The 26,822-nt window shown below is 53.1% G+C and overlaps 3 protein-coding genes across 4 annotated transcripts; 2 read left to right on the forward strand and 1 right to left on the reverse strand.

The window, feature by feature from the left end:
• Window positions 1-1,087: 1,087 nt before the first annotated feature.
• LTB4R2 (leukotriene B4 receptor 2) lies at window positions 1,088-3,095 on the forward strand. Its single transcript, XM_080646098.1, has 2 exons — window positions 1,088-1,215; window positions 1,553-3,095. Exon 2 carries the CDS (start codon window positions 1,573-1,575, stop codon window positions 2,647-2,649), a length of 1,077 nt encoding a protein of 358 aa, XP_080502224.1. The 5' UTR covers window positions 1,088-1,215; window positions 1,553-1,572; the 3' UTR covers window positions 2,650-3,095.
• Window positions 3,096-4,227: 1,132 nt separating this feature from the next.
• LTB4R (leukotriene B4 receptor) lies at window positions 4,228-7,508 on the forward strand. 2 transcript variants are annotated; one of them, XM_080674062.1, is made up of 2 exons: window positions 4,228-4,245; window positions 6,256-7,502. In XM_080674062.1, exon 2 carries the CDS (start codon window positions 6,265-6,267, stop codon window positions 7,303-7,305), a length of 1,041 nt encoding a protein of 346 aa, XP_080530188.1. In that variant the 5' UTR covers window positions 4,228-4,245; window positions 6,256-6,264; the 3' UTR covers window positions 7,306-7,502. The 2 variants fall into 2 exon arrangements, with proteins under 2 accessions (XP_080530188.1, XP_080530189.1); XM_080674063.1 differs by lacking the exon at window positions 4,228-4,245 and adding an exon at window positions 5,375-5,638 and having other exon boundaries at window positions 6,256-7,508.
• Window positions 7,509-8,166: 658 nt separating this feature from the next.
• On the reverse strand, window positions 8,167-25,445 carry ADCY4 (adenylate cyclase 4). Its single transcript, XM_080678098.1, has 26 exons — window positions 25,327-25,445; window positions 24,829-25,033; window positions 23,417-23,614; window positions 23,136-23,297; window positions 22,331-22,488; window positions 21,749-21,910; window positions 21,559-21,670; window positions 20,760-20,887; window positions 20,448-20,606; window positions 20,059-20,191; window positions 19,674-19,847; window positions 16,517-16,560; window positions 16,074-16,160; window positions 15,810-15,879; window positions 15,388-15,485; window positions 14,627-14,711; window positions 14,396-14,533; window positions 13,660-13,770; window positions 13,222-13,406; window positions 12,932-13,016; window positions 12,092-12,250; window positions 10,227-10,373; window positions 9,828-9,935; window positions 9,597-9,711; window positions 9,168-9,292; window positions 8,167-9,084 (listed from the first exon to the last, which is right to left on the reverse strand). Exons 2-26 carry the CDS (start codon window positions 24,985-24,987, stop codon window positions 8,932-8,934), a joined length of 3,255 nt encoding a protein of 1,084 aa, XP_080534224.1. The 5' UTR covers window positions 24,988-25,033; window positions 25,327-25,445; the 3' UTR covers window positions 8,167-8,931.
• Between the last annotated feature and the right edge of the window lie 1,377 nt (window positions 25,446-26,822).

Consider the following 26,822-nt stretch of genomic DNA (forward strand, 5'->3'; position numbering starts at 1 on the left):
CTTTCCTCTTTCCTCTCTTCTCACTCTTGCTTCCCAAGCTGTGTTGCTGTGTCTATGCGTTTGTTTGTTGCTTCCTGTTTTATATCCGACATATGAGTGAAATCATATGGTTCGTGTCCTTTTCCATCTGACTTTCTTCTACTCTTCTTCTGGAACTTTAGTTACACTTCTGTTTGATCTCTAATATTATCCCACAGGTCTCTGAAGTTCTGTTCAGTTATATTTAATGAGTACAGGATTACCTGTACTCATACCCTTAACTCAGACTCTGCTTTGGAGGGAACCCAAATGGAGATAGTACTGGTGTTCTGGCTCCCAAGGAACCCCAGTTCTGTCTGTTGACTGGCACCGGCCTTTCCCCTTTCCTTAACGTTATCAATGAACCAGGTCCCCTCAAATTTCTTAATTTCCAAGTTTTGCCTAACTTCTCCACCCAGAGAAGGCTTCTTTTCAGCATGTCTCTACCACTGCGACCTTTCCCTTTTTCTTGTATCCTGGTGCAGCCTAGTAATGTGGTCTCTTCATGGTTGTGTGCTGTAACTCCTCAGCCAGGTTATATGCCCCTTACACCTCCGTGCATTCCCCCAGACCCCACAGGACTTAGCACCATGCTTTACACTGAAAGCTGTCATTGACAGCCCAGTGAGAGCCCTGAGGGTGGAATGACTGGAGCAGGGCCCAAGGCAAGAGGCAAGAGGGGTAGGTAGGAAGCTGAGGAAAAAGGAGGCTCAGCAGGGTCAGGAGTCTAGAAACAGGCAAAGAAAGAGCAGCAGGGAAAGTGAGTAGTTTGGGTCACCTTTTCTGCTGAGTGCAGACCAAGGAGGCCAGAAAGCATAGGGCTGCAGGGTTAGGAGGGTTGGGACCAGAGCTGGGGGAAGGATCCGCACAGAAACAGGACCCAGGGTCAGGATTCAGCAGTGTCCCTACTTACCCACCTACACAACCAGGGAACCTTATCTGCACCCCTTCACTTATCCTGTTTCCTGGGAGGCAGGACCTCACATGCCTGGACAAGTTAGTGATGGGAAGGAATATGGTGAGGGAGGGGCCCCAGGAAAGGCCCCACCTTATCCCTCCCCATTCTCACCTCACTCTGCAAATCTGACAGGCACCGGACAGGAGTAGGCACCAAGCCCATTGCTGCTTTGCCTTTCAGCCTCGCCAGGACTCTTGTGGCACCCCCCTCCGACCCCCACCCTGCTAGCTTGAAGCTGGGTAAGTAGATCTGCCCAAGTGCCCTTACTCACCACCTCTCACTTTTGCCCTGAGGTATAGGGAAGGGGCTGGACAAAGAAGGGTAGAGGAGTGGAGGTGGAGGTGGTGACAGCCTGGGAGTCAGGACTAGGGAGCTCAGCTGACGGAGAGCAGGGGATTTGGGTTCCAAGAAGTAGTGTTTGAGTTGTGCCTGGGGTCCCAGAGGAAGCCAAGGCTCCCAGACCGAAGAGAGGCAGGCGACAGGGAATCGAGGGGAGGCACAGTTCCTTTCACCTGGGATCAGGGGTAACGTTGGCTTTTGTCCCAGCCCCTGAATGCGCTCCATGGCCCTTTCCAGCCCCCTGTAGGTACAGAAGGATGACAGACTGCTACCGTCCCCCAGGGAACGAGACGCTGCTGAGCTCTCCTGCCTCACGGGCCACAGGCACGGCCTTCTTGCTGCTGGCGGCGCTGCTGGGGCTGCCCGGCAATGGTTTCGTGGTTTGGAGCTTGGCGGGCTGGCGGCCTGCGCGGGGGCGGCCGCTGGCGGCCACTCTCGTGCTGCACCTGGCGCTGGCTGACGGCGCCGTGCTGCTGCTCACGCCACTCTTTGTGGCCTTCCTGGTGAGGCAGGCGTGGCCGCTGGGCCAGGTGGGCTGCAAGGTCGTGTACTACGTGTGCGCTCTCAGCATGTACGCCAGCGTCCTGTTCACCAGCCTGCTCAGCCTGCAGCGCTGCCTCGCCGTCACCCGCCCTTTCCTGGCGCCCCGGCTGCGCAGCCCGGTCCTGGCCCGCCGCCTGCTGCTTGCCGTCTGGCTGGCGGCTCTGTTGCTCGCCGTCCCGGCTGCCGTCTACCGCCACCTCTGGGGGAACAGCCTGTGCCAGCTGTGCCACCCGTCGCGGACCCACGCCGCCGTCCACCTGAGCCTGGAGACTCTGACCGCTTTCGTGCTGCCCTTCGGGCTGGTGCTCGGCTGCTACAGCGTGACGCTGGCGCGGCTGCGGGGCGCCCGCTGGGGCTCCGGACGGCACGGCACACGGGTGGGCCGGCTGGTGAGCGCCATCGTGCTGGCCTTCGGCTTGCTCTGGGCTCCCTACCACATGGTCAACATTGTGCAGGCGGTGGCTGCGCTGGCGCCACCCGAAGGGGCCTTGGCGAAGCTGGGCGGTGCGAGCCAGGCAGCGAGAGCCGGAACCACGGCTCTGGCCTTCTTCAGCTCCAGCATCAACCCAGTGCTCTACCTTTTCACAGCCGGGGATCTGCTGCCCCGCGCAGGTCCCCGCTTTCTCACGCGGCTGTTTGAGGGCTCTGGAGAGGCCCGAGGGTGCGGCCGCTCCAGGGAGGGGACCATGGAACTCAGAGCTACGCCTCGGCTCAAAGTGGTGGGGCGGGGCCTGGGCAACGGAGACCCGGGGGGCGGGGCGGCAAAGGACAGTCAGGAATGGGACCCTTGACACCAAATCCTGCTCTTCCCTGTCCACTTCCATCACCCCTCAGAATTCAGAGACCACTAGAGAGCGTTTGGGAAGACTGACCAGTTTGGATCTGTCGGGGCAGGCCCAGGTTCCTCCAAACTGAGGGATTGCCAGGGCTGATGGTTCATGCTAATGAATATTGTGCACTTGCAGGTTGGCATGTGCCCATGTGCCAGAGCTGCTAATTTGTTGCCAATAGTTATTGTGAAAGACCCCGTGCAGCCATTACACCATGGCTTAAGTGTGCTTTCCCGAGATTCAGCATGCCTGAGTTGCACTGAAGCCACCTGGTTTCCCTGTGGGGTCAGGCCAAGGCTGGGCAGTGGCAGCCTCCAGTGGCAGCCTTCTTGACACATCCTCCCTAGCTCAGGTGGCCCACTTCCCTCAGGCCATACAACCATTCTGTAAATAAAGGGAGAAAGAGGAAATAAAGGTATGGGTGCTTGGGTGTGGGGTGGGGATAGGATCCATTCTCTGGGGTCTATAAGAGCCAAGAAGGGGGTGGGGGGGACTGGCCCTGGAAGGTGAAAGTCAATCTGTGGGGTTTGAAAGGAGAGTTTTCCTGTCTGCCTTGTGGTTGGTGCAGTGGGGGAGGGGCCCTGGGAGCCTGAGACTTAGCCTCCTCTTTGCATCTAACTCTCCCTGCAAAGGTCACCTGACTCAAAAAGAGCCCAGGAGCAGGCACTCAGTTATCCAGAGGACATTTGGGGTTGGAGATGAGGGAGTATGAGGAAGAGTGTGGATATCTGGAAGACAGGAAGAATTTTTCAGGGAAGTACCATCTCTCCTTTCTCCTTTTTCTCTCTGCCAAATCTTGACTCCTCCCGACTGCTAGCTGTTCCTCATCCATTCTCCCCAATATTTCTCAGACCCCATCTTTTGGAATTTCTTTACCTCCAGGCCTCAAAACTGTTCTGGATCCTGATACTTTTGAGTTTGGGGTGCAGGATGGGATGCACACACATGTGGTTACTAGGGTGACCAACTCGCAGTTTTAGCAGTGGAAGCCTTTTATCCCAGTCCCCTAAGTCCCTGGCCAACCAAGATGGTTGTTAAGTTCTGGTCAACCTGACTGTTATCCCATGTTCTGCCTTAGTGACTGTTCACACCACTCAGGTAGATGCAGAGATAGCAAAGGAAACCCAGTCCTCAGGGTCACGCCAGGGCCACCAAAACGGGTTGGAGCTCTGGACTTGGGGGACAGGTATGCTTAGAGTGTCTAGTCTAGGGTGGAAGAAGAAAGGTCACTGACAGAAATGGAAATGGGGAGCAGCTTGGGAGAGGAGGCAAAGACAGTCCAGTTTGTGTCAGAAGGGACCTCTGATTGACCCCAGAGCTTCTGCAGAGGCTTCCTCTGTCCTCACACACTGGGGAAGAGGGTCCCTAACTTCCTCTGTTACATATTTCCCGACTAACACATCCTCTGTGGTTGGAAAGCCCTTCCTCAACTCTGTGGAGGAACCTGCTTGCTGTGGTTTCAGTCCATTTCTTTTCATCATATCCTCCGCCTGACAGCTACTGGGTGAACTCTGCTCTGGCTTTTCTCAAAGCAGACAAAGTGGGGGCACCGCAAAGGTAAGGAACTTCCATGACCACTATTACACTCTGCACATTTCCTGAGGGTGACCGGGTTGGAAGGGAAGCAGGAAGGCTCATGGTCAGATCGAAGGAAAGACTTTTCAGTTCTTAGCTTCTGCAGGAGAGTTCAAAAAGAGAAGAAAAGGGAAGAGTGGCCCTTTCATGGCCCTGGTTTCCCCTCTTGGCAGGGCAGCCATGAAGCACCATCTCCCTCACTCCCTCATGCCTGTTCGCTATGCTCAGCCTCTACTACTATATGGTGAGACTGGACAGTTGGCTGTGGGGAGGTAAGGAAAAAGGCAGTACTGACCTTGCCCAGTGCCCAGATTTTAAATCCAAATTCATGTGTCTGGGTAGCCACATGGGCAAGCACATGGCAAATGGTTGGGGAAGGGGAAGAAATTGGCATTCTGTGTGATGCTAAGAAGACCCTTTGGACTTTGGCTTCTACCAAGAGAAGGGAAATTTGATTACCCTGGGATGGACCCAGTCCCTTTCAGGGGTCCTCAAACTTTTTAAACAGGGGGCCAGTTCACTGTCCCTCAGACCGTTGGAGGGCCGGACTATAGTTTTAAAGAAAAACTATGAACAAATTCCTATGCGCACTGCGGGCCCGGGACGAGTCGGCTGCTAAGCAAGATAGGCAGCGGCACCCGGCGGGCTGGATAAATGTCCTCGGTGGGCCGCATGTGGCCCGCGGGCCGTAGTTTGAGGACGCCTGCAAGTGAAGGGAGCGACGGGGGTGCTGGAAGAGAGACTTCTCCCTCCAACTCCACTCATGGCTTGAACACAAGCCAAGAACAAGGTGCTGACCTCTTTAAGTCAGGATGTTACAACCCAAACCTGGAACCCAACCACAGCTGTACCCTACATTTCCTATTACTCTAAAAATCTACTTGTTCATACAAATGACAAATATATTCAACATTCTGCCCTCCCAATCCGAGCCCACTTCCCCTCTCTGGCTTCCCTCCCTCCTTCTCCTCCTATATGACACACTTTATTATTCTGTTCAATGATCCAGTCTAGACCTGCATATGAGGCCACACCCCAGCCTACTCACTCCTGCACCCCTCTTTCCTCTCTCCCCCTTTTTGGGCGCTTCTCATCTGGTCCCACCCCTGAGGGTCCTCCTTTTCTGCTGGTCTCTTCTGGAACACAAAGACTATCCTCCCTCCTAGTGAAGGGAGGGGACAGGAGTTTCAGCCCCACCCTCAGGAAGATGTGTCTTCCCCCTGCTGTGTGGTACTTCCTCTCTGGCTGACTTAGCTGACAGCATCCAGACCTAGGTCCAGACCCCTGCCACTGAGACAGATCTGGAGATAGGCTACACCACTCTGCCCTGACCCTAGGATTGGCGCCAGCTTCCAACTAGTACCCAGCAAAGCCAGTAAGTAAGGATCCTGGGAGTAGGGGATTTGGTGGAGGGGTGGGGTGCAGCCATGAGAGAAGGTACAAAGGAATTTCCAAAAGAGCCTGATCGGTGGTAAAAGGACTTGGGAGGATTTGTTCTTCTCTCCCCTCCTTGAACTCTTTCCTATCCCTGTTATTCCTGGTGGGCCCTGGGCATCTCTGGGAGAGTGGGTAGGGGATTGAAGGACATCAATGGGACTGAGGGGACTAAGGACTTGGCAAGGGACAGAGGAGTTAGCCTTTTAAGGGGTGCAGCGCTGAGAAGGAAATCTCCCAAGTTTGGCTCTGAATCCGAGGGTCTCCTAAGGGAAAGAGGCAGAAAGGGTCCAGACATGCTACTGCTGCTGTTGCTTGGTATTTTGCAATTGGGTCTGTGGGCAGGAAGGAGCCCTGTGGCTCAGTTAGGCAATTCGTCTTTCTACTCAGCCAGATCCCTTAAGACAGGTTAGTTGGTAGTGATGAGGACAGTATATTGTGAAGGTGCACTGATGCTGCTGATTTAGAGAAAGACTTGAATACTCAGGCTAGGTGTGTCCAGGGTGTCAGAAAACCCTTGGATCCCTCCCTCATGCACATGTCCACCTCACCCTCCAGATCCTTGCAATGGCCACGAACACTACATCTCCTGCAGCACCCTCCTCCCTAGGTGTCATGGCTATCACCCTACTGTCAGTGGCTCTGGCTGTGGGGCTCCCTGGCAACAGTTTTGTGGTGTGGAGCATCCTGGTCAAGATGCGAAAGCGCTCTGTCACTGCCCTGCTGGTGCTGAACTTAGCCCTGGCTGACCTGGCCGTCTTGCTCACTGCCCCCTTTTTCCTCCACTCTGTGGCCCGAGGCACCTGGATTTTTGGAGTGGCTGGCTGCCGCTTGTTCCACTATATCTGCGGAGTCAGCATGTATGCCAGCGTCCTGCTGATCACGGCCATGAGTCTGGACCGCTCGCTGGCGGTGGCCCGCCCCTTTGTGTCCCAGAAGCTGCGCACCAAGGCGGTTGCCAGATGGTTGCTGGCAGTCATCTGGGCGGTGTCAGTCCTGCTGGCCACGCCCGTTATCGTATACCGCACCGTGGTACCGGTACCGAACAACAGGAGCCTGGTCTGCTTCCCGAAATACGACACGGAAAGACACAGGGCCTTCCACCTGCTCTTCGAGGCCCTCACCGGCTTCCTGCTGCCTTTCCTGGCCGTTGTGGCCAGCTACTCCGACATCGGGCGCAGGCTGAGGGCCCGGCGCTTCCGCCGCAGCCGCCGCACGGGCCGCCTGGTGGTGCTCATCATCCTGACCTTCGCGGCTTTCTGGCTGCCCTACCACATGGTGAACCTGGCCGAGGCCGGCCGCGCGCTGGCGGGCAAGGCCGCGGGGAAGGGGCCCGTGGGGCAGCGGCTGCGCCTGGCCCGCAACGTGCTGATCGCGCTGGCCTTCCTGAGCAGCAGCGTGAACCCCGTGCTGTACGCGTGCGCCGGAGGCAGCCTGCTGCGCTTGGCCGGCGTGGGCTTCGTTGCCAAGCTGTTGGAAGGCACCGGCTCCGAGGTGTCCAGTACCCGACGTGGGGGCACCCTGGGCCAGACCGTGAGGGGCGCCCCCGCCCCCAATGAGCCTGGCCCAGCCGAAAGCCTCACTGTCTCCACCAACCCTCTCGAGTGATGCAGGTCCGGGGGAGTGGTGGTGGTGGAAGGACACTTGCTTTCCTCCTGGCGGAACGCCCCCACGCTGGCCTGACCCAATTCTGCACCTGAAGGAGAAGGCCTGTGGGTGTGGAGCGGAAGAAGAGGAAGGGGAGGGGCAAGTAAGGGCAGAGTCAGCTCCTGGGCAGCTTTGCAATTAAAACCGAAGTCTGAAATTGGGTTAACCCTGTGTGTGGGACATGTGTATTATGGGGGATAGGTGTCTTTATGGGGGTCGACCTCGATAGTGGAGAGGCACATCCTTTAGTTTCCTATGATTTTCAATTTTGAAAGGAACACGAAGACACATATAGAAATTACCCCCCTCCACCACCACTTGCCCCATTCGGACGCAGGTGGCTTGCAGATCACACTTAGAACAACACAGGTTTGCAGACTCCTGAAAGAGCTGACTAGGGAAGACCACTCATGTGGACTCATCACTCCAGACTCCCATTCAGCCTACTTTCTGAGAAAAGTTAGCACTGCCTGTACCCTGACGCTAGTGATAGTTATCTTTGTTAGCATGACTCCAACTTCCTGCTACTAACCTTCATCCTCTCAGTGGTAGGTATTCAAGGGGGATTGCCTTCCTTCCCTCCATCTCCCAAGAAGGCCTCACTTGAGAACCAAGTCAGCAGATCTTATCCCCTAGAATTCACATCAGCATTTCACTGGTCCCCAAAACACACTCTGGCACAGGGTGGGGCTGAGGGTACTCTGGTCACTTTTAGGAAATGAAGATGCCCCAAAGTGAAAGGGATGAGTCATTCTTTTCTAGGGATGACTGTTGTCTTAGAGCCCCTATTCTGACAGCATTTTAGGAAGATGGTAGCAGCAGTGGTAGTGGTGTACTTTTTTAATCTTTCCCATAAAAAAACAAAAAACAAAACAAAAGAAAGAGCAACTAGGAAAAAAAAAATCTGTGTGCAACATCTGCAACAAAGCCTCATGGACCCCAAAATATGAGCAGTTGGGAATGAACCATAGATGTTTCAAGACCCACATAATATCAGCAGAAGGGAGCAAGGGGGCATCTAAGGGGCCTGAGAACAGGAGAACCCCAAACTGCCTACAAATCCTCACTGGAAAGCATCGTGGGTCAATTTTAGAACACCAGCTGAAATTGGGAGAGACCTAATAGATTACTTCCAAGTCCTCTTACCCATGTTGCATAGTAAGCACAGAATAAAAAGTGTCTGTTTAGTGTTGAATGAATAAAGGTCAAATGACATTTTCCCTGGAGATTCCTTCCAATATTTGTGAGTGGAGAGCAGGAAAGGACAAATCCTTGTGTTGAGTTATGTGGCTAAAATTCTTCATACTTCCAAGGTTTACAAAATACTGGAATCAGGTTGGCAGGCAGGCAGGGAGACCGAGGCAGTTCTCTTCCTGAACTTGTGAAAAGAAACACGCCCTCCGTACATTCATGCTCATGCTTGCACACACACACACAAACACTCATATCGACCTGGGAAAAGCAGTCCTGCTGAGAAGCAAGGAGGTGATCCCAGAAGCCATATCAACAGCTTCTGGCATAAATTGGCTCCAGACATACCAGTCTCTTTATCGAGGATTTTTGAGGTGAAGAGTAGGGAGTGGGGTCTCAGCCTAGGGTGGCTGAGGGAGGTCCAGCTCGTGTCAAATCTGTGTTGAGGAAGTAGGTACACAGCTGCCCTTTGCCTTTGACTTTGATAACACCCCTGCTGTAGCAGGTGTAGCCTAAGGACTGCAGGGCCCGGGCTGTCTCCTCAGTCACCTGCAATTGGAGGAAGGTGAGGGAGTATGGGGATGGCCCCAACCTTAACCACTGCCCCCATGACTCCAATGTGGCTCCCTCACTTGGATCTTGCCCAGGACTCCTGTACTCTCCATGCGACTGGCCACATTCACCGTGTTGCCCCAAATGTCATATTGTGGTTTCTGGGCTCCTATCACTCCGGCTACTACCGGTCCATGGTTTAGCCCTGACAAGAGATAAAAATGGGTGAGATATGAGGAGGGATAGGGGAAGAAAGAGCTTAAGGAACTAGGGAGAAGGGCCTTGGGGCCTTGGAAGAAAGGAGTGTGGGGCTGGAGGAGTGCTTAGGGAAGGGAATGGGTGTGCCTCATAGCTCCTGGCCCAGCAGCTTCATGCTCCATCTCAAAAGGTGAGTCTGGAGAGAGGTCCAGGGCTGACCTGGAAAGCAGCTTACCAAGGACTTGGGGGAGGGAGAGCTCAGGAAGATGTGGAGGAGGTCTCAGACTGACCCAGCAAGGGAAGGCCCTTACCCACACGCAATCGGAAGTTGTTGAATGAGTGCTTGTTGATAACGTCCAGCTTAGACCCAAGGGCCACTGCAAATTCCACCATAGTGCCTAGGTGGCTGCAGCTTCGCTCAGCATCCTGGCAATGGGATGGCCACCAGAATGGGCCAATGAGGGCCCAGGATTAAGGCCCATTCACGAACCCACCAATAAGAGCACAGGTGAGGGATGGTAGGTAAGGAAGGAATGCTGTACCTGCTGTGCGTCCTGTCCAGAGGTGGCATTTAAGCCTGTAGCTGCCATGTAGGTGCTGCCGATGGTTTTGATCTTCTCCACCCCACTGAACTTGGGCTTAGAGAGCAGCTGTATAGAGAGGAGGCTGTGTCCCCATTCTCTCTTGCTTTCCCACTCCTCTCTCCCCAAAGCCCAGCCCCAGGCTAAAGGACCCGTTATGGGATTAGGAATGGTGGCAGGAGGGAGAGTTGGTAGTGAACACAGTTGCTGGAGAAGGTGGAGCTGAGGCATCAGAGGAGCAGTGGAAAGGCTAGAGAGGGCAAAAGGGGCTTATGGCCAGAAGAGCAAAGTAGAAGGATGGACTGGTAGGAAATTCTAGAACTCTGGACATAGGATCTGGGGAACCCTCAGAGTTGTCACCTCATCAAAATCAGCAATGATCTCATTGAGCAGCCGCAGACACTCTAGCCCCTCGTGGTTGATGTTGGATTCAGAGTAAAACTCCTTGAAGTCTGGGACTGAGGCGAAGAGGACACAGACACACTCATAGGACTGGTGGTAGAGGTCCTGGGAGGGTGAGAGGCTGGGGTGAGACTGTAGGACATGTTCTTTCCCTTCCTGTCCTGGTGTCCCCATGCCTTTCCCTCTGTGTAAGAAGGATTGGGGAGGAGGGGAAGGAGGAAAGCCAGGTTACCCTAAGGATGTGACTCAGGAGTCAAAGATTGGGTCTCATTTTGATTCCAGGAGAGACAGAGATTTGGGGTCAAGATCACCTCACAGCAATATGAAGGGAGTCACTTCTAGAACTTGGATCATGCCAATGGGAATTATCTTTATATCCTTTCTATTGCTGAAAGTTATTAAGTGAGTTAAATCAGCTTATAAGACCTACAATTTGCAAGATCAAATAAATAAATAATAGGGAAAATAAGGCCAAGAGAAAATAAGGGTAAGATTGTAAAGATGGAATCAGATCTGAGGTTGGTTCACTATATGGGTGCCATCTTAGTCCTAGATTTTGGCTTTGAGCTTTCTAGAGCCAATATGAACTCAGAAACAGGATCAGTTACAAGATACCCAGAGTCTATAACAGCAGAAACCAGAAGTAGAGGTACTTCTGACCTTGAGAGTAGAGAGCAGGTGGTGGGGATATAAGGCTGTGAAATAGTCCCTGAACTGTTTTTTCCAACACCCCTCGATATAGGCCAAGAGCATTTCCATAGCAGAGGTTGGGGTGGTGGTGCTACAAAGAAGGTGGTACAAATATGTGGGTGACCTTCTGATGGTCTGACTGTAGAAAGATATTCTAGAGCAGCGTCATCCAATAGAAATTTCTGTGGTGATGGAAATGTTCTGTGTATGTGTTGTCCAATATGGTGGCCACTAGCCACATGCAGCTGTTGAGCACATGAAATGAGGCCAGTGTGACTGAGGAACTGAATTTTCTCCCTCTCTTTCTCTTTCTCTCTCTTTTAAGATACAGGTTTACTTACAAGACCTGAAAATTATATAGCACGCCTGAGGCCACAGTGAGGTCAAGGGTAGAGAGAGAGAGAGAGAGAGAGAGACAGTGCCCATGGACCTGGGCCTGGGATTCTGCTTTCATTGGGGTTAAGAGTGAGAGCCTGGGGTTTCTCAGGCCCACTTTTTAAAAAATTTGTCAATTACAGTTGACATTCAATATTATTTCATACTAGAGGCCCGGTGCATGGATTCGATACCTCCCAACTGCCAAACATCAGTTTGTTCTCTATATCTATGAGTCTGCTTCTGTTTTGCCATTTATTTTGTTCTTTAGATTCTACATATAAGTGAAATCATATGGTATTTGTCTTTCTCTGTCTAACTTATTTCACTTAGCATAATATCCTCTAGGTCCATCTGATGTTGTCACATTAATTTTCCATTTAATTAATTTAAATTTAAATGATCACACATGGCTAATGGCTACCATACTGGATAGTGCAGGTGTAGAGAGATGGGTGGACTGTGTCCTCCACACAACTCTCATCAACACTTGACAAAGCTTCTGAAGGTATGGTGTGGTCATGAGTTGGAGAAGACAGTCCTTCTAAGAACTTGGAATGCAGAGACTCTTTGCTCACCAAGAACAGAGCCCAAGATTTTGTGAAAATGGGAGGTATCTGACAGGGATATGGAGGGGCTTGGGCGGCTACCTGACCCACTCTGGGGGAGTCCAGAGAGGCTGGACTAAGGGCCAAGACTTTCATCCGAAATTAGTCCCTATGGTGTCTAAGGCTCAGGAGTCAGGGGTAGGGAGTCACCTCATTGCGCCGGTTCTGGCCAATAAACTGGGGGGCCACGTGTGCAGGCAGCACATTCTCCAAGAGCAGCCGAGTCAAATTCTCCATCATCTCTGTTTCCTCCCGCTCCTGCCTCAGCTTCTTCTTCCACAGGAAATCCAGGCGGCAATAATATTCATTCTGGGGAGGGTCACCGGGGGCCATGGGGAGAGACAGCACAGGAAAAACTCCAGATTCTGAGTGTTCACCACACCCCTGACTCCATGATGCCTAAAACCACCCCACCCACAGTTTAAATATATTTTTATTGATTTCAGAGGGGAAGGGAAGAGGGAGAGAGAGACAGAAACATCAATGATGAGAATCCCATTGACTGGCTGCCTCCTGCACACCCCCCTGCTGGGGACTGAGCCTGCAACCTTGAGCGTGTGTCCTGACTGGAATCCAACCATGGTCTCCGGGTTCATAGGTCAATGCTCAACCACTGAACCACACCAGCCAGGCCCACCCCACAGTTTAGAGATAAGGCTTAATGTGAAATTAGCCCTGGGGAGACTGCCTTGAAACTAGATTCAAACTATGGTGTGGAGAATTGACAGCAAATTTTTTCTTAAGCATGGACATTCCTAGATTGGTGGTGGAAGGGAGAAGGGAACAGGGAGAAGAGAATTTGAGGGCACTCTCCTTGGGTAGTGAAGAAGTTGAAAAAGGGAACAAGAAATTTTACTTAGAAGCTTTCAATGGGTACACCTCTGGGACTCAACCCTGAAGACACCAGATTAAGAAAAGGGTAGGAGAGACCAAGTCATAAATATGGGGACCCACACCACACCCTTCATAGGGAAGAACTGGGTAACTTACCTGCCGAGCCAAGACAAGGAGTGTGAAGAAGAAGATGAAGAAGGAGATAGCTCCCATCAGTTTGGGCTCCTTCAGTACCCCTGGCCTGAGGAGGCCATGAATCAGGGTTGTCTCTTGTCCTGCCCCTTCACAATAGCTTCCCCCTGCCCCTAGTGCCCAAGGAGTCCCCAGCCTCCCTCCTGCTTTGCCCGGTGGGTGGTTCAGGTCAATGAAGTAAGGACAGTTCTGCCCTATTAAATCTCACCTAGTCCCAGAGCTCCTGGGCACCTCTCTCCAGATGCCACACTCACCTGGAGTCCAAGGAGCCCAGATAGAGGCGGGCGATGAGGCAGTCGGACAGCCAGGCGTGGGAGTGCAGGAAGAGACAGCAGGAGGCCACCAGCCATAGCAGGAGCAGCAGCAGCTTCAGTTCGAAGCTCATGTGCAGAAAGAGGGAGCAGGAGAGGAAACCCAGCACGCAGCAGTGCATGGAGTACTGTGGGGCCAGGCAGGCTGGTCAGGAGGTGGGACATGTTCCACAGGCAGGGGTAGGGGGACACCTTAGAACTTCTGTCCCGCCCCTCCCAGGTCCTATCTGGAGGCAGGGGGTTTCAAACATACAAACACATACCATGTGTGACTTATGTCTGTCCCAATAATAGGATGGAGTGTTTTTCAATTAAGGAGGCAGGTGAGGAGCCAAGGAAAGTTCTGGGGGAAGGAGATTCAGGGCTGTTCAGGACACTCACTGGAATACTGATGAGAGGCAGGGACCCAGGGAGCTCCCAGGAGAGGTTGAAAGCCATGGAGGACACATTGGGAGCCCAAAAAGGGCAGTTTGATGCTGCCGGTAAGAAGAACTGCAGAAAGAGATGAGGAGCTGAGGTGATCAGGCAGCTCCTTGGGCACAATGGTGCTTGTGCTGGGTTTCAGCTGGTCCAGGGATAAGTCAGGGACAGACTCCAAAGGAGCAGATTCCACTATTTCTGGTTGGTGAGGGCCCTCACTGGTGCGGGGAGCAGGGTTTAGGGGAGTGGGTGTCATGAGCACTAGACTTCTAGGGATCCACTGTGTGATCTCTTGCCAGCCATTCAACCTCTCTGGGCATAAGCTTCCTCTTCTCGACTGGGGGATGATTCTTTTTTTTTTTGGGGGGGGGGGGGCGGGGGATGATTCTTAAGGTGCCTTTCAGGGATAGAATTCTAGGAATGATTCTAAGTTCTGAAAAATCAGCCAAACTCCACTACAAAATCATAGTGGGTGAACTAAGTAATATATATGAAGGATGTCCATCTAAGAGTTAATAATGATTATGCCCAGATAGTAAACCATGAGTGATTGTCATTTTTTTTCATTACTTGTCCAACACTTTCAATATCCCCTGGCCTTAGTCTAGCTGTCCTCCCAAATTCAGGGGTTCCCTTTCAGATTTGGCATGCCCAACATGCCCTGATGGGGGGTGCGTAAGGCCCCCTCTGCCCTCACCAGGCTGGTAATGGCCATGGTAAAGATGAGGAGGATGGTGGCAGTGCCCAGGACGACTCGTAGTCCAGGCCGTGTGGCCACCAGGCCAGACAATGCAGGCAGCCAGTGTAGTATCTTGGGGCCTTTCAAGACGCACCTCTGTGGAAGGAGCATGGGGATCTTAGCCGTGGGTTGGGAGCAGGCTGTGGTCAGAGCCCCAGTTCTCCACTTCCACCCCACAGCCCACCTCACCGTCAGGTGCTCTGAGAAGCAGACGAAGAGGAGGAGGAAGAAGAGGAGGAAGGTGATGCTATAGGTGATGGCCAGAGCTGGGGGCCTAAAGGAAGACAAGAGTGAGGCCTTGAAGAACCACAATAAGTTCCTTGTGTGTGGAAAGGTCACTGTATCATCTGGTTGGAAGTGGGGAGAGGTGGTTCTGGGGATCTGAACTGGCTGCCAAGGGGGTCTGGGCTGATAACAGGCATTGCATGATGATATGAGAAAGTTGAGGGGTCTAGGGCAGTGTTTGGGTGGGACAGGAACTAATAAGATAGGAACAATATTGGAAGGGGGCAGGGTGCTCACAAAAGTGGCTAAGGCTGCATCAGACTGGTCTCCGGCCTTCAGGCCAAAGCTCTTTCACCTGGCTGAGTTTTGAACAAGTCCTAGCTCCTCCTAGCTGTGGACTGGGAGTGAAGACCTACTTTCTATGTTTGTTCACTGTGAGATTTGGGCTTCGTAATGGGAAGAAAACCTCCTTCCTGGGAACGTTGTTAGAAGCAAGAGACAGGCATGTGAAAATGCTTGGGTCCACAGGATATAGAAAATCCACAGGATGTATGGTAGTAAGTTGGGCTGTGATTATCATGGTTCCCAGAACACATATTTCCATTTCCTCTGTGGGTTAGTGCCAACGGGAAGTAGGCAAAAGAAGAAAGTGGGTGTCGGGGATCAGAAAGACCAAGAGGGTCCATTTTTTGAGAATTAGGGCTTCCTTTCCTGGGCTCTTTTACCTGTTTGTCACCAGCATCTGGATGATGAAGTTGGAGAGAAAAACCAGGAATGTGCAGGCTGCATAGTATTTAAAGGCAGGGAGTGCAGAGAGTCGATACTGCAAGAGAGGGGGTCAGGGTGGAGACAGGGTCACCAGTGCTGCTCATGACCTTGAAGGTGTCAATCCCAGGCAAGGAGTGGGTCCCCCAGCCTCATGGCCCCACCTTTCAGTTCAGCCCCAGGTATTTGCTATGTGTTCTCCAAGGAGTTGCCCTCCCCTCTCCCATCACCACTCAATAATTCAATCTACAGGGTGACTTTCCTTTCAGAGAGAGGCACATGCCCTCCATCACCCCCAGAAGCACAAACTGAGCAGACCTGGGGAGGGGAGATGGGACCACAGGCCATTCTCTAACGCCCTCCCCCAACCTGCGTAGCCCACCTCTTTCTCCATTTCCTTCTCTCGGAAGTAAAGTGTCAGTGGGTTGAAGTCCTTTGACTGCTTCCACTGTCTGGTGGGAGGTGGGGGGCAGTAAGACCCAGAGAGAAAAGAGTAGGGCAGGAGGGAATGGTCAGGCGGGTTTTTCCTAAGGCTGGAGCAGGATAGATGCTCCCTTCCCTCCAGGTCATCAGGGGAACACCATCCCTACCCTACCACAGGAGCCCAAGACCTGCAGCACTCCCAGCCCTCTTTTCTTTTCCATACTTCTGAGAGTTGAGCTGTTCGATGACCTGGAAGAACTTGGCATCCCCAGTGTCCATTTCATCATCTAGTCCCCGGGGTGTACGGCTCCTGTACAGTGAAAGCCTGGCTTGTCACCATGGAAACCTTCAAAAGCATCTGGGCAAAGCAGGAGCCACCCCCACTCCACCCGAGGATGGAGGTAGATCACCCAGACAGTCCCACTGTCAAAACTGCTTGGGCATGTCCAGCCGGTGTGACTCAGTGGTTGAACATTGACCTATGAATCAGGAGGTCACAGTTCGATGCCCAGTCAGGGCACATGCCCGGGTTTCGGGCTCGAACCCTGGTAGGAGGCAGCCAGTGGATAATTCTCTCTCATCATTGATGTTTCTATCTCTCTCTTCCTCTCCCAATCTGAAATCAATAAAAAATAATTTTTAAAAAAATTGCTCAGGCCTCCTTACCGGTCCAGGCTCCACTGGGGGCTGAAGGAAGCCAGGGCCTTCTCCTGTTGAGAGAAGACAGGGAGGGGAGAAGATGGGAAGATGGTGAGCATCCTTGGAAGCTCTCTGGAGCGAGGCATTCATATCTACACATATTTTTGAGCATTTGATCTGGCTGTTTCCCCTGCTTCTAATAGTCATTAGAAGTTCAAACCACATTTACTCAATGATTCTTCCTGACTCTTTATTTTATTATTATTTTAAAACTTTTTTATAAGAGTTTATTTGAGCCGAAACCGGTTTGGCTCAGTGGATAGAGCGTCGGCCTGCGGACTGAGGGGTCCCGGGTTCGATTCCGGTCAGGGGCATGTGCCTTGGTTGCGGGCACATCCTCAGTGGGAGGTGTGCAGGAGGCAGCTGATCGATGTTTCTCTCTCATCGATGTTTCTGGCTCTCTGTCCCTCTCCCTTCCTCTCTGTGAAATATCAATAAAATATATTAAAAAAAAAAAAGAGTTTATTTGAGCCAAAGGCCTCAGTTTCCCTCTTTCAGCCTTTGTAATTTGGGTGGCAGCTGCTTTCTCTAGGGTCAACTCTTCACCATAATGACCCTGCTTTGCCTTTTTTCAGGTACATCAGCTCCAGAAAAGTGCTTATTTGGGGCAATGTTAAAATTTGCCGCAGCCCTAACCGGTTTGGCTCAGTGGATAGAGCGTCGGCCTGCAGACTGAAGGGTCCCAGGTTCGATTCCAGTCAAGGGCATGTACCTTGGTTGCAGACACATCCCCAGTAGGGAGTGTGCAGGAGGCAGCTGATCGATGTTTCTCTTTCATCGATGTTTCTGACTTTCTATCCCTCTCCCTTCCTCTCTGTAAAAAATCAATAAAATATATTTAAAAAAATTTTTTTTGCCGCAGTTTTCAATCCCCCTCCTGAGCCTTTTGACTCCCAGGGTCTTTATACTCTGATTTCCTCATAGTTAATTTCTATCACTTACAAGGCAACCCTGTATCTTCTACAGGCTTGAGTGTTGGTTCCCTTGTGCTGCATTTCCCCTAAGGACTACACAATGTCAAAGTCAGGGACTTTTCTATCACCTTGGGATGCCAAAAAATCCTTACTGGTGCTAATTGAAGTGACAATGCAGAACATTCTGACTCCCCTCTGACCTTTTGTGACGGTCAGGATGTGCTGGAAGGTAGTGGGGGTGGAAAACAAAAAAAATGGAGAAGGAAAGAGAAAGAGAAAAAAAACACAAGGTTACAGTCATTTCCTTCTGTACCCTATGGATTGTGTAGTGTGTGCAGAGATAAGAAAATGAACAGCAAATGAAAAGGTGAGGACAAGCACCAAGGAAGAGGGTAAAATGCTGCAGCCATGGCCCAGGGTAAGAAATGTGGTAATCTTCTTCCCTGTTCCCTTGCCTCATGTAAAGGAAGAGGGTCACAAGGGCCACATCATCCCCCTCAATCAAATGCTTAAGTGTGTGAGAGGCGAGGGAGAGACTGAGACCAAGACAGAAAGATTGAGAGGCATGTTTTAGGTATGAGCCCATCTATGCATCTAAGCATGGGCCTAAGTTTTTTCCAAACTTCCTACCTGCCCATTCCCCCTCCCCCGCAATGCCTGTAAATTATTTGAAGGCAGGGAAAACATCTTATTCACGCCTGTCTTCTCAAGAACTAGCCTAGAGCCTGCCACATAGTAGGTGCTCAAAATTGTGGAAGGAGTGACTGGATAAATGGGATCTACCAGCACAAACATAGCCCCACCACCCCAAAGTTCCACATTGTTTAAGAGTAAGCCGGTTGTGATTCTCAGGATTTCTAACATGTGACTGGGATCCTGGAACTTTTGTGGCTGAGAAGTGAATTTCTGGGCTAGTGAGGTCCTGCCTATAAATCAAGGGACTCCTACTCCTCCACCATGGTATTTCTTAGCCTGCACCTTAGTTGGGGTTGTGAAGGTCTGACATGGGTCCTGGGGGGCATCCCCACAATGGGGATTGCACCCAATGTTGTCTCACTTCCCTGGGCTCCCAGCAACATCCCACCCCTGTTACTCCATCCCCACCCTGGAGGCCTCATCCTGCAACAATCAGCTCAATCAACTGGGTCTTGGATTCTTCCTTCCTCTCCCTCCTGCCAGCTTAGCCCTTCTGACCCCTCCCCTATCCTAAGTTGAGGCTTGAAATTAAGTACTCAGCTGCCAATGTCCCCTCACTCCCCAGTGGTTGCTGAGCTCTTGCCTGCTTTCCTGATGAATGGGAAAGGAGGGGAAGGAAACATGGAAAGGGCACTCTGGAGTCATCCCATAAATCCAACCAGCTGTACTAGCAGACAAGATTCTGGGAAGATCTGCAGAAAGGTGGCTGAAAATGCATATCAGGTTTGGGGAAGATCAGGGAAGGTGGAAGAGAGCCGGCAGAGGAACCTAATCCTGGGGTAAGCCTTGAGGAACATAGCCTGACTCCATGAATGAGGGTTCTGGTCACTCATCATCAAGCACCATCCTCAAAGCTAGAGGTAAGGAAGATCCAGGCTCCTCCACTAGCTGGGAATCAGTGATTACCTGAAGGTGCTATGCATAGGATCAGCCAGTAATTGGCCCTGCCCTAGCTTCCCCTAGACAAGGCGCAGGTCTGCTCCCTGCTCTCCCTCCATCACTCCTGCCTGCTCATGGTGACTTCCTTCTTCAAAGCCATGTGAGATTTTCACTGTCACCTCATTTTATCTGTGTACAAGTGCTAAAGAGTGGGGGTAACAACCAATTGCCCCACTTTCCCAGTCCTAGTGGGGATTGAAAAAAAAAAGCAAGTAGTTGCAGGAATTGAGTTAAAAAGAGACATATCCTGGTGGGAATGGGTATGACCAGTAGCTTCAGAGTCAGGAGGATGTGGGGTACCAGGGGAAAGGGTTTGCTGAGTGGGGGTTGGAGAGCAATGGACATGGTGTCTATGGGAATCTCACATCTTCTCTGTGGTGAACTCAGAGGGCAGTCTTCTTTGCCCTTTCTCTGGAAAGACTGGCAAGGAAGGTCCAGAGTCAGCGACTAGGGTGACCAGAGAGTTCAGGACCTTGAGATATCATCAGGTGACTGGTGGTGGGGGCAGGAGGCTAGGAATGGGCAGTGGGGGTGGGTTTATGTAAGTGCTGGGGCTCATGTGGAGGTGAACATACCGGGAGAGGAGTGGAGGTGGACACAGGGCTCTCTACGTGGCTCAGGTGGGCAAAAGGCTTGGCTGCACCCCAGGATTCCAGGTAGCGGGTCATCAGCAGTGATGGACGCATCTTGGGGCCCTCAAGAGAGGACAGCAACTCTCCTGCAGTGCCCGTCTCATCCTCTTCCTCAGCCTGGGGTATATGAGCGCTGACAGTCAAGATTACAACTCCCTCCACCACCCCCCACCCTGTTCTCCCCATACCCCTTAGAGGCTTGTGTCCCTTCCCCTGAGACATATACACACTAAGACCCAGGAACTCAGGTCTGGCAAAGAAGAGACCAAGCCTATGGCTATGGGTGGTTAGGGTGGGCCAGCCCCTGGGTTCCGGGTTAGGCTTTTACCCGGGGATCGATGACCAGGTACGTAGGCTCCCCTAGCTCCCGAAGGTATGGGTCCCGGTGTTCTATGGGTGCGTCCTCCACAGCGTAAGCTCCTGCCAGCAGGGCCAGGGTAGCCCCTGTGATATGTACTCGTCTGGAAGGAGGGGACAATGGAAGTTAGGAGGGAGCACCTCCAACCTCTCATTTCTTTCCAGGATCATTCCTGAGATTCTAACTTCAAGAAGGCCCTGTGCTACAGGAGGTATCTTCCAGCTCCCCTTCCTGCACCCCAGGATCTCCCTGAGCCCCACATGGGACTGTACTCATTTTAAGGAACTATGAAAAGGGAGGCAGCAAAGGGGAGACCTGGTTGGCCTCCTGCTGTAGCCTCCTGGAGCCCCAGGTCTCACCCTGGCACGCCACCTGCCTCCATGTGGTTGGCCAGTGTGACGTCATGGGACCAGACATCATACTGCCACTTCTGCAGCCCGATGACTCCACAGAGCACGCTGCCCGAGTGCACACCCACGCGCATGTTGATGTCCACACCGGTGGCTGCTCGTAGTTTCCTGAGCAGGGTGTGTGAGGGACAATCTGAGTGCTGTCTTCAGCCCAACCCATGCCCCACCCCTCCTTTTCTCCAGGAAGACTTCCATTGCCCTGCCTGCTCCTATCCCACATCCATCCCTCAGGACTCCTCCTGCCCGCCCACCTGAGCTGACCTGATGGCCCGGCACATGTCCAGCCCCATGCGCACACAGTTGATGGCGTGGTCTGGTAGGGAGAGGGGCAGCCCGGAGACACAGTAGTAACAGTCTCCCAGGATCTTGATCCGCATGCATTCATGCTCCTGGGAGTGTGTGTGTGCAGGGGGGAGAGGGGCACCCGGTTAGAAGCCAGAGGAGGCAAGAGGAAGTTGGAAAAAGTTAGAGTAAATATGGTGTTCCTGAAGAACTTCTGATTTTGGAAGTGTCTAGATAAGATCTAGGGACTCCCTTAACTTGATATGGGGCTGCCTGAGGTCTCCCATGCAGGTGTCTTTCTCAGAAAGCTTTTTCAAGGGTTGGGATGTCTGTGGCTCTCCACCTTTGGCATGTGTGGGGGCATTCAGATTTGAGCCCATAAATGTAGCCTCAGCATTGAGATTTTTTGGGTGGGAGATCCAAGATTAAGTTGCTTGGGCGCAGCCCTAAGGTCCAAGCAGGCGGCTGGGAAGGGCCTCCAAAGGTTAGAGCATCTGAATGCCTAGATTTGGTTATAGTATCCAGAGACCACTGTGTTGGGATTCTGAGCATATTTGGGGTGCTGTGGTTGGGGCATCTGTGGAGCTATTGAGAAACCTTTCCAGATTTGAGGTATGTGGTAGATGGGATGCTTGCAAGGGTTTTCTACTTCCAGTGGTGTATCTGGGAGCCCACATGGGTTCTGATGTGGGACTGGGATTTTGTAAGTTAGGAATTCCCTTGGAACGGATTCTCCAGAGTGGGGTGTTTGAAGCTGGGGAGGCAGGCTCCCTTTTACCTTGGCGATCTGGTCAAACTTGCCAAAGAGCTCATTGAGCATGAGCACCAACTCCTTTGGGGAGCACTCACTGGCCAGCCGTGTGAAGCCCACTATGTCAGCATACAGCACGCTGGGCAGAGCAGACTACAGTTAGTGGGGTCATGGTCTCAGCCCATGCCCCCTCCTCTCCAGCCATCCTTGCCCATACCTGACTCCCTGGTGCCTCTTGACATAGAGGCTGTGGAAGTTGTTGGTGCTCTCTGGCCTTGACCCCTGTCCAGTCTGCAGCCGTGCCATGATCTCTGCCTTCATCTCTCGGGCCAAGTAGGCAGGAAGGATGGACAAGAGAAGGTGTTCCTGGGAGACATCACTATGAGAACCAACGCTCTTGCACCCTAGAACCAGGAGCCGGGCTTCCCAAAGCCTTAGGAGCCCACACCCTTTCCCAGCCCCACTGGGGGTTCCCCAGGGCACTGTCCCAGGTCCTCCCCACCACATACACTAGCTGTGCTCCAGTACCCCATCCTGCACTGATGACTTTAGGGACTGAACTCCCATCACCAATGTCGGAATTGGAATTCGTTTAGTGCCATAGGGTTCTAAAGGGTTTTAACCAACTTCAGTTTGTTTGAGCCTCCCAGCAACCTTCCAAGCAGGCAACAGCCACTTTTGACAAAGGAAGAAATAGGTCAGGTGCCCCGCCCAAAGTCACTCAGCTTGTGAAGGAGCCCAGTTGTGTGATATAAGTAACCTCTCTCTCAGAGCCCAGGCCCCACCCGGCCCCCATTACCAGCGGACCTGGTGCTTCTTCTCTGTGTCCAGCCGCCGGCGCGAGTGCAAGGAACTGAGCGCCTCTCGGAAGGTGGCGCGCAGTGCGCGCTCCATGAGCGCCTTGTGGTACGCTCCCGCCACATTCCCGCACAGGAACAACACCGCGTTTGCTGCCAACTGTGGGTGAGGGTCACCTCAGAGGGCGCTAGACCAGGTAAGGGTGGGGGTGCCTATGTGTGTAGCTGGAGTTGATCTCCAAAGGGGCTGGGGAGGACACTACCATTAGAGACCCAAGTATTTCTAGGCAATGCGTGCCACACAGTGGGATCCACAGGTGGCGCTCCCCCCCACCCCCGTCCCGGCTCCCCGTTCCCTCTGCTCCAGACTCTTGGCTGCTGTACCAACATGGCTTCTTAGATCTAGAAACCTTTGCACATACTTCTCCTCTGCCTGAAATACCCTCCATCACCCTCTGCCCACCCCCCATCCCACACACACCATAGCACAAAACTACTCAAGCTCCAATTTTTGCATTCTCTGTGAGGGTTCTATCATCTACATCTGTCCCCAGCACCCTGGTCGCCTGTCCAACTCCCTTCCCCGGGGGTGCAGAACCCTCTTCTGGTGTCTGCAGGCATGGCACTGCACTGGGTACCAGCTCCACCAGGGCACAGTGGGGACCTATCTGAGTTTGTGTCCTGTGCCCAGCATTGCATGCTGCCATGGAGTCACAGCTCGTCGTAGGGTTGGTAAATGCCCTGATGAACCCAGCAGTGCCCAGCGGAGCCGGCCCTGGGCGCAGCCTGTTCTACATGCATGCTCACCTGCGGCAGCAGCGCAGGTCTTGAGTCAAGTTGAGGCCCAAGATACAGCCCGAGGACCAGCAGGTGTGAGAGGGAGGAGGTGAGGCCCGCAGCTGTGGCGTCCCGCATGCCCAAGGGCAACATGGCATACGCAGTGAAGATGACAAAGAGGAAAAAGGACACCTGGGGGAGGGAGGTGGGAGCTGCAGGCTGACACTGCTGCTCTGCTCTACAGGTGTCCTGGGTGCAAGTTCGAGGCCCAGCGTCCCTCTCCCCACTGCTCCACCTGCCGCCCCTCTCACCTGGTCCCAGGCGCTCACCACGCCCCCAGTGAACAGGAAGCCATGGCCTAACGCAAGCAGCGCTGCCCACACGAGGCCCGACAGCGGACGCGTCCAGCGCTGCAGTCGCTGCTCGCAGGAAGCCAGGCCCAGCAGCAGCGAGAAGCCGCCCAGCGCGCACAGCACTGTGGTCAGGAAGCCCGGGTCTGAGGCCAGCTCCTGTGGGGAGGGGCGCGTGTGGGGTTTGGGGAGCTGGTCCAGGAAGAGAAAGAATGGACAGCCCCCCAGGCCAGTTCTGAAAAGTGTCTCAAACCCAAGTACAAAATAAGGCAGGGCACCTCCGCTTGCCATTTATATTAGGTCGAACCTTATGGATTGCCGATAATCTGTAATCTACACAGCCAGCAATTTTATATGGTTCAACCTAACATATCACTTGCAGGCTGCAGAGGCCGCTCAGTCACAGGCCATCTACCCAGAAATTCTGGCTTCTGTCCCATGTGGGCCATTTGTGTATCCCTGATCATTCCGAGCCTCAGTTTTCTCATCTGTCAAATAGGAATCATGGCACCAGCATGGGATCGGGAAGCAAGTAAAAAAAAACCCTAGCGCACAGAAGGCACTTAGAAATGAATGCATCCAAGTTTGACCAATTTGCTCGGGAGAGTCCCCGCCCCCAACAAACCTCAGGGTTTCCGGCCCTGCAAGCAGTGCTTTGGCAGCAGGGGGCGCCAAGAATCTCCCTCGCTTCCAGTGGCTGTGTCTCGCCACCCCCCTCAGGGCGTAGAAGTCCCGCTAGTGTCTTCACCCTTTGTCCCCTCTCTCCCCTAGACTGTGAGGTGGTCTCCACACCTTGCCTCCCAAGAGTGAGAAGAAAACTTGGAGCGGGATGTTTCCAGAAATGGAATGAAAAACCCCTTTTCTCCCCCCAAAAGAAACTGGAGATGGGCTTATTTTGGGACTAAACGAGAGTGGGATGGAGGTGCCTTCTGGGAGTCTGTGGGTACAACTGCCCCACAGCCCCTAAATGGGAAAGAAAACCAGGAAACAGATTACCACAGGGCCCAGTGTAATTCTCCATCCTTCCCCCCTCCCTCAGCCTCTTCCCCCCCCCCCCCCGCCCCAGAAAATATCAAAATCTGGTGTTGGATTTATTCTAGAACTACTAGAGCACAGAAGCTGGAAAGGTCTGTCAGTACCCTGAGGGAAGTTGGAAGCCTCCTGGGCTCAGTTACCTCCCCGTGTAGACTCAGAGAGGTGAAGTGACTTGACCAGGGTCACTATAGTTCCTAGTAAGGTTCAGCGCTTCTTTCCTGGGTCCCAGCAAAGAAATCACAGGTAAAGAAGACCCCACAAGTCTCACCACCGAAAATGCCCCCTGGGCAGTGACCCTCCCGCGCCCGCGAGGCTTGGGCACCAGAGGCCCTGCTCACCCTGCCGCTGGCCCAGGCGACAGTCAGCAGCGCCAGGAGCGCGCAGAGCACGATCACCAGCAGCAGGAGCAGGAGCGGGTACTGTTGGCTCAGGCTGTAGTAGGTCTCATAGAAGAGGTCTTCGCTGGGTGGCGGCCGGGGACTGAAGAGTCGGGCCATGGTCTCCCCTTGTCCCGCGCTGCACCGCCTGGACGCAGGCACAGGGCTGGGGAGGGTCGTTGTCCGGGTTACCGCCCCCGGCTCCAGCCAGCCCCAACTGCGTCCCTCTCACCTGGTACAAGCTGCTGCCACCCCCACCCCCAGCCTCAGGCAATCCCATCTCCTTCCAGGCATGCCCTGTGGCTCCCAGGGTTCTCCCAGTTGGAGGCAAGGACACTGCCCAATCCTTCTCTCCTGCTCCCTCGAACCCGGACTCCGGAGGTGCCCGAGCAAAACCTCACGTCCAGGGGGACAGGATTTGGGGTTGAAGCAACGGGTTCCCTCTCTTCCCCAACTCACCGCCTGCGAGGCTGCTGCAGCAGTGTGCCAGGCCCGGGGAGGGAGCTCCGGGAGCTAGCTGCGGAGTCACTCCTCGCCGCTAAATTAGTGGCTCTGAGCCCCGGGCGACAGGCGCTTCCCTCCCGGCGCCGGGGCCCCCTCCCACTTCCCCGATGAAACAGCCCGGCCCTTCCCGTGCCGGAGCGGGACTCCCCAGGCCTCCTCCCCCACTCCGATCGTCTCTCCTAACAGCACTGCCTTCCCTCCTCCCCCATCAGGAGAGAAGGTGACTATACGGGAAATTCGAGGGGGTGGGGTGGGCCCGCGGAGTGGAAGTGTTAAAACAGAGGTGGAATGCTTGGATGTGGGGAGGCTGAGAGAGGGCCGGAGAGACGAAGATGGGGGCTCATTTCCCCCTTAAACTCTGGGGCCTGGACAGCCACCGCTGTGGCCCTGGCTAAATAATTGTCTATTCTTCCGCCATCGCCAGCTCCGTGGTAGGGGGCAGGTCTGTGCATAGCTTTGAGAAGCCATAGCTTTCCACTCCCAGACACAAGCGGAGACCCAAAAGGCTCCCACCTCAGAAGCAACCAGCATGTGAGTGTGTGTGGTGGAGGAAGGTGGTAGTGTGGGGGCTGACCTCGGAGAAACTGGAGGGGTCTCTCCTGCTGGGCACAAGGTCTGCAAATTCCCATGGAGAGCCCCTCCCCAGGACCCCACAGCCCAGTCTTTGTAGCATAGCAGAAAAGGAGGGACAGCATCTAATCCCAGAGTTTGGTTTAGGGTCAGGTCTTGCCTGCTCTAGAGGAAGTGCCCTGCCCTGAGATTAGAGTGGGCCCCAGGAGCCAGGCCTCTAGGATTCCTTCCTGCCACGGCTGGGCCCTGACCTTGTGTGCCATGACATTGCCCACCCCCAGCTCTCAGCATTCCGCTTCCGTCTCAGGGAGACTGCATTGCCTCCCCCACCCTCAATGCCAGCTCCCCAACTTCCCATCCATGTCCCTTCCCTCCTATGGCTGACACCTTAGCTTCTTGTGTGATACTTTGGTTAAAACCACCACTTTCATAGGCAGCAAAATAGCAGACACATGTCGTGGCAATATCTTTACCGCTATAGCTCCTAGGGCAATGGAAACTAAGGAGAAAATAAATAAATGGGACTACATCAAAATAAAAAGCTTCTGCACAGCAAAAGAAACCATCAACAAAACAACAAGAAAGCCCACTGCATGGGAGAACATATTTGCCAATGCTATTTCAGGTAAGGGCTTAATCTCCAAAATTTACAGGGAACTCATACAACTTAACAAAAGGAAGATAAACAACCCAATAAAAAAATGGGCAAAGGACTTAAATAGACACTTTTCGAAAGTGGACATACAGAAGGCCAAGAGACATATGAAAACATGCTCAAAGTCACTAACCATCCCAGAGATGCAAATCAAAACAGCAATGAGATACCACCTCACACCTGTCAGAACAAATCAACAAACAGACAAGTGGCGAGGATGTGGAAA

This window comes from Plecotus auritus (assembly GCF_963455305.1).
Source record: "Plecotus auritus genome assembly, chromosome: 1".
Taxonomy (NCBI): Eukaryota; Metazoa; Chordata; class Mammalia; order Chiroptera; family Vespertilionidae; genus Plecotus; species Plecotus auritus.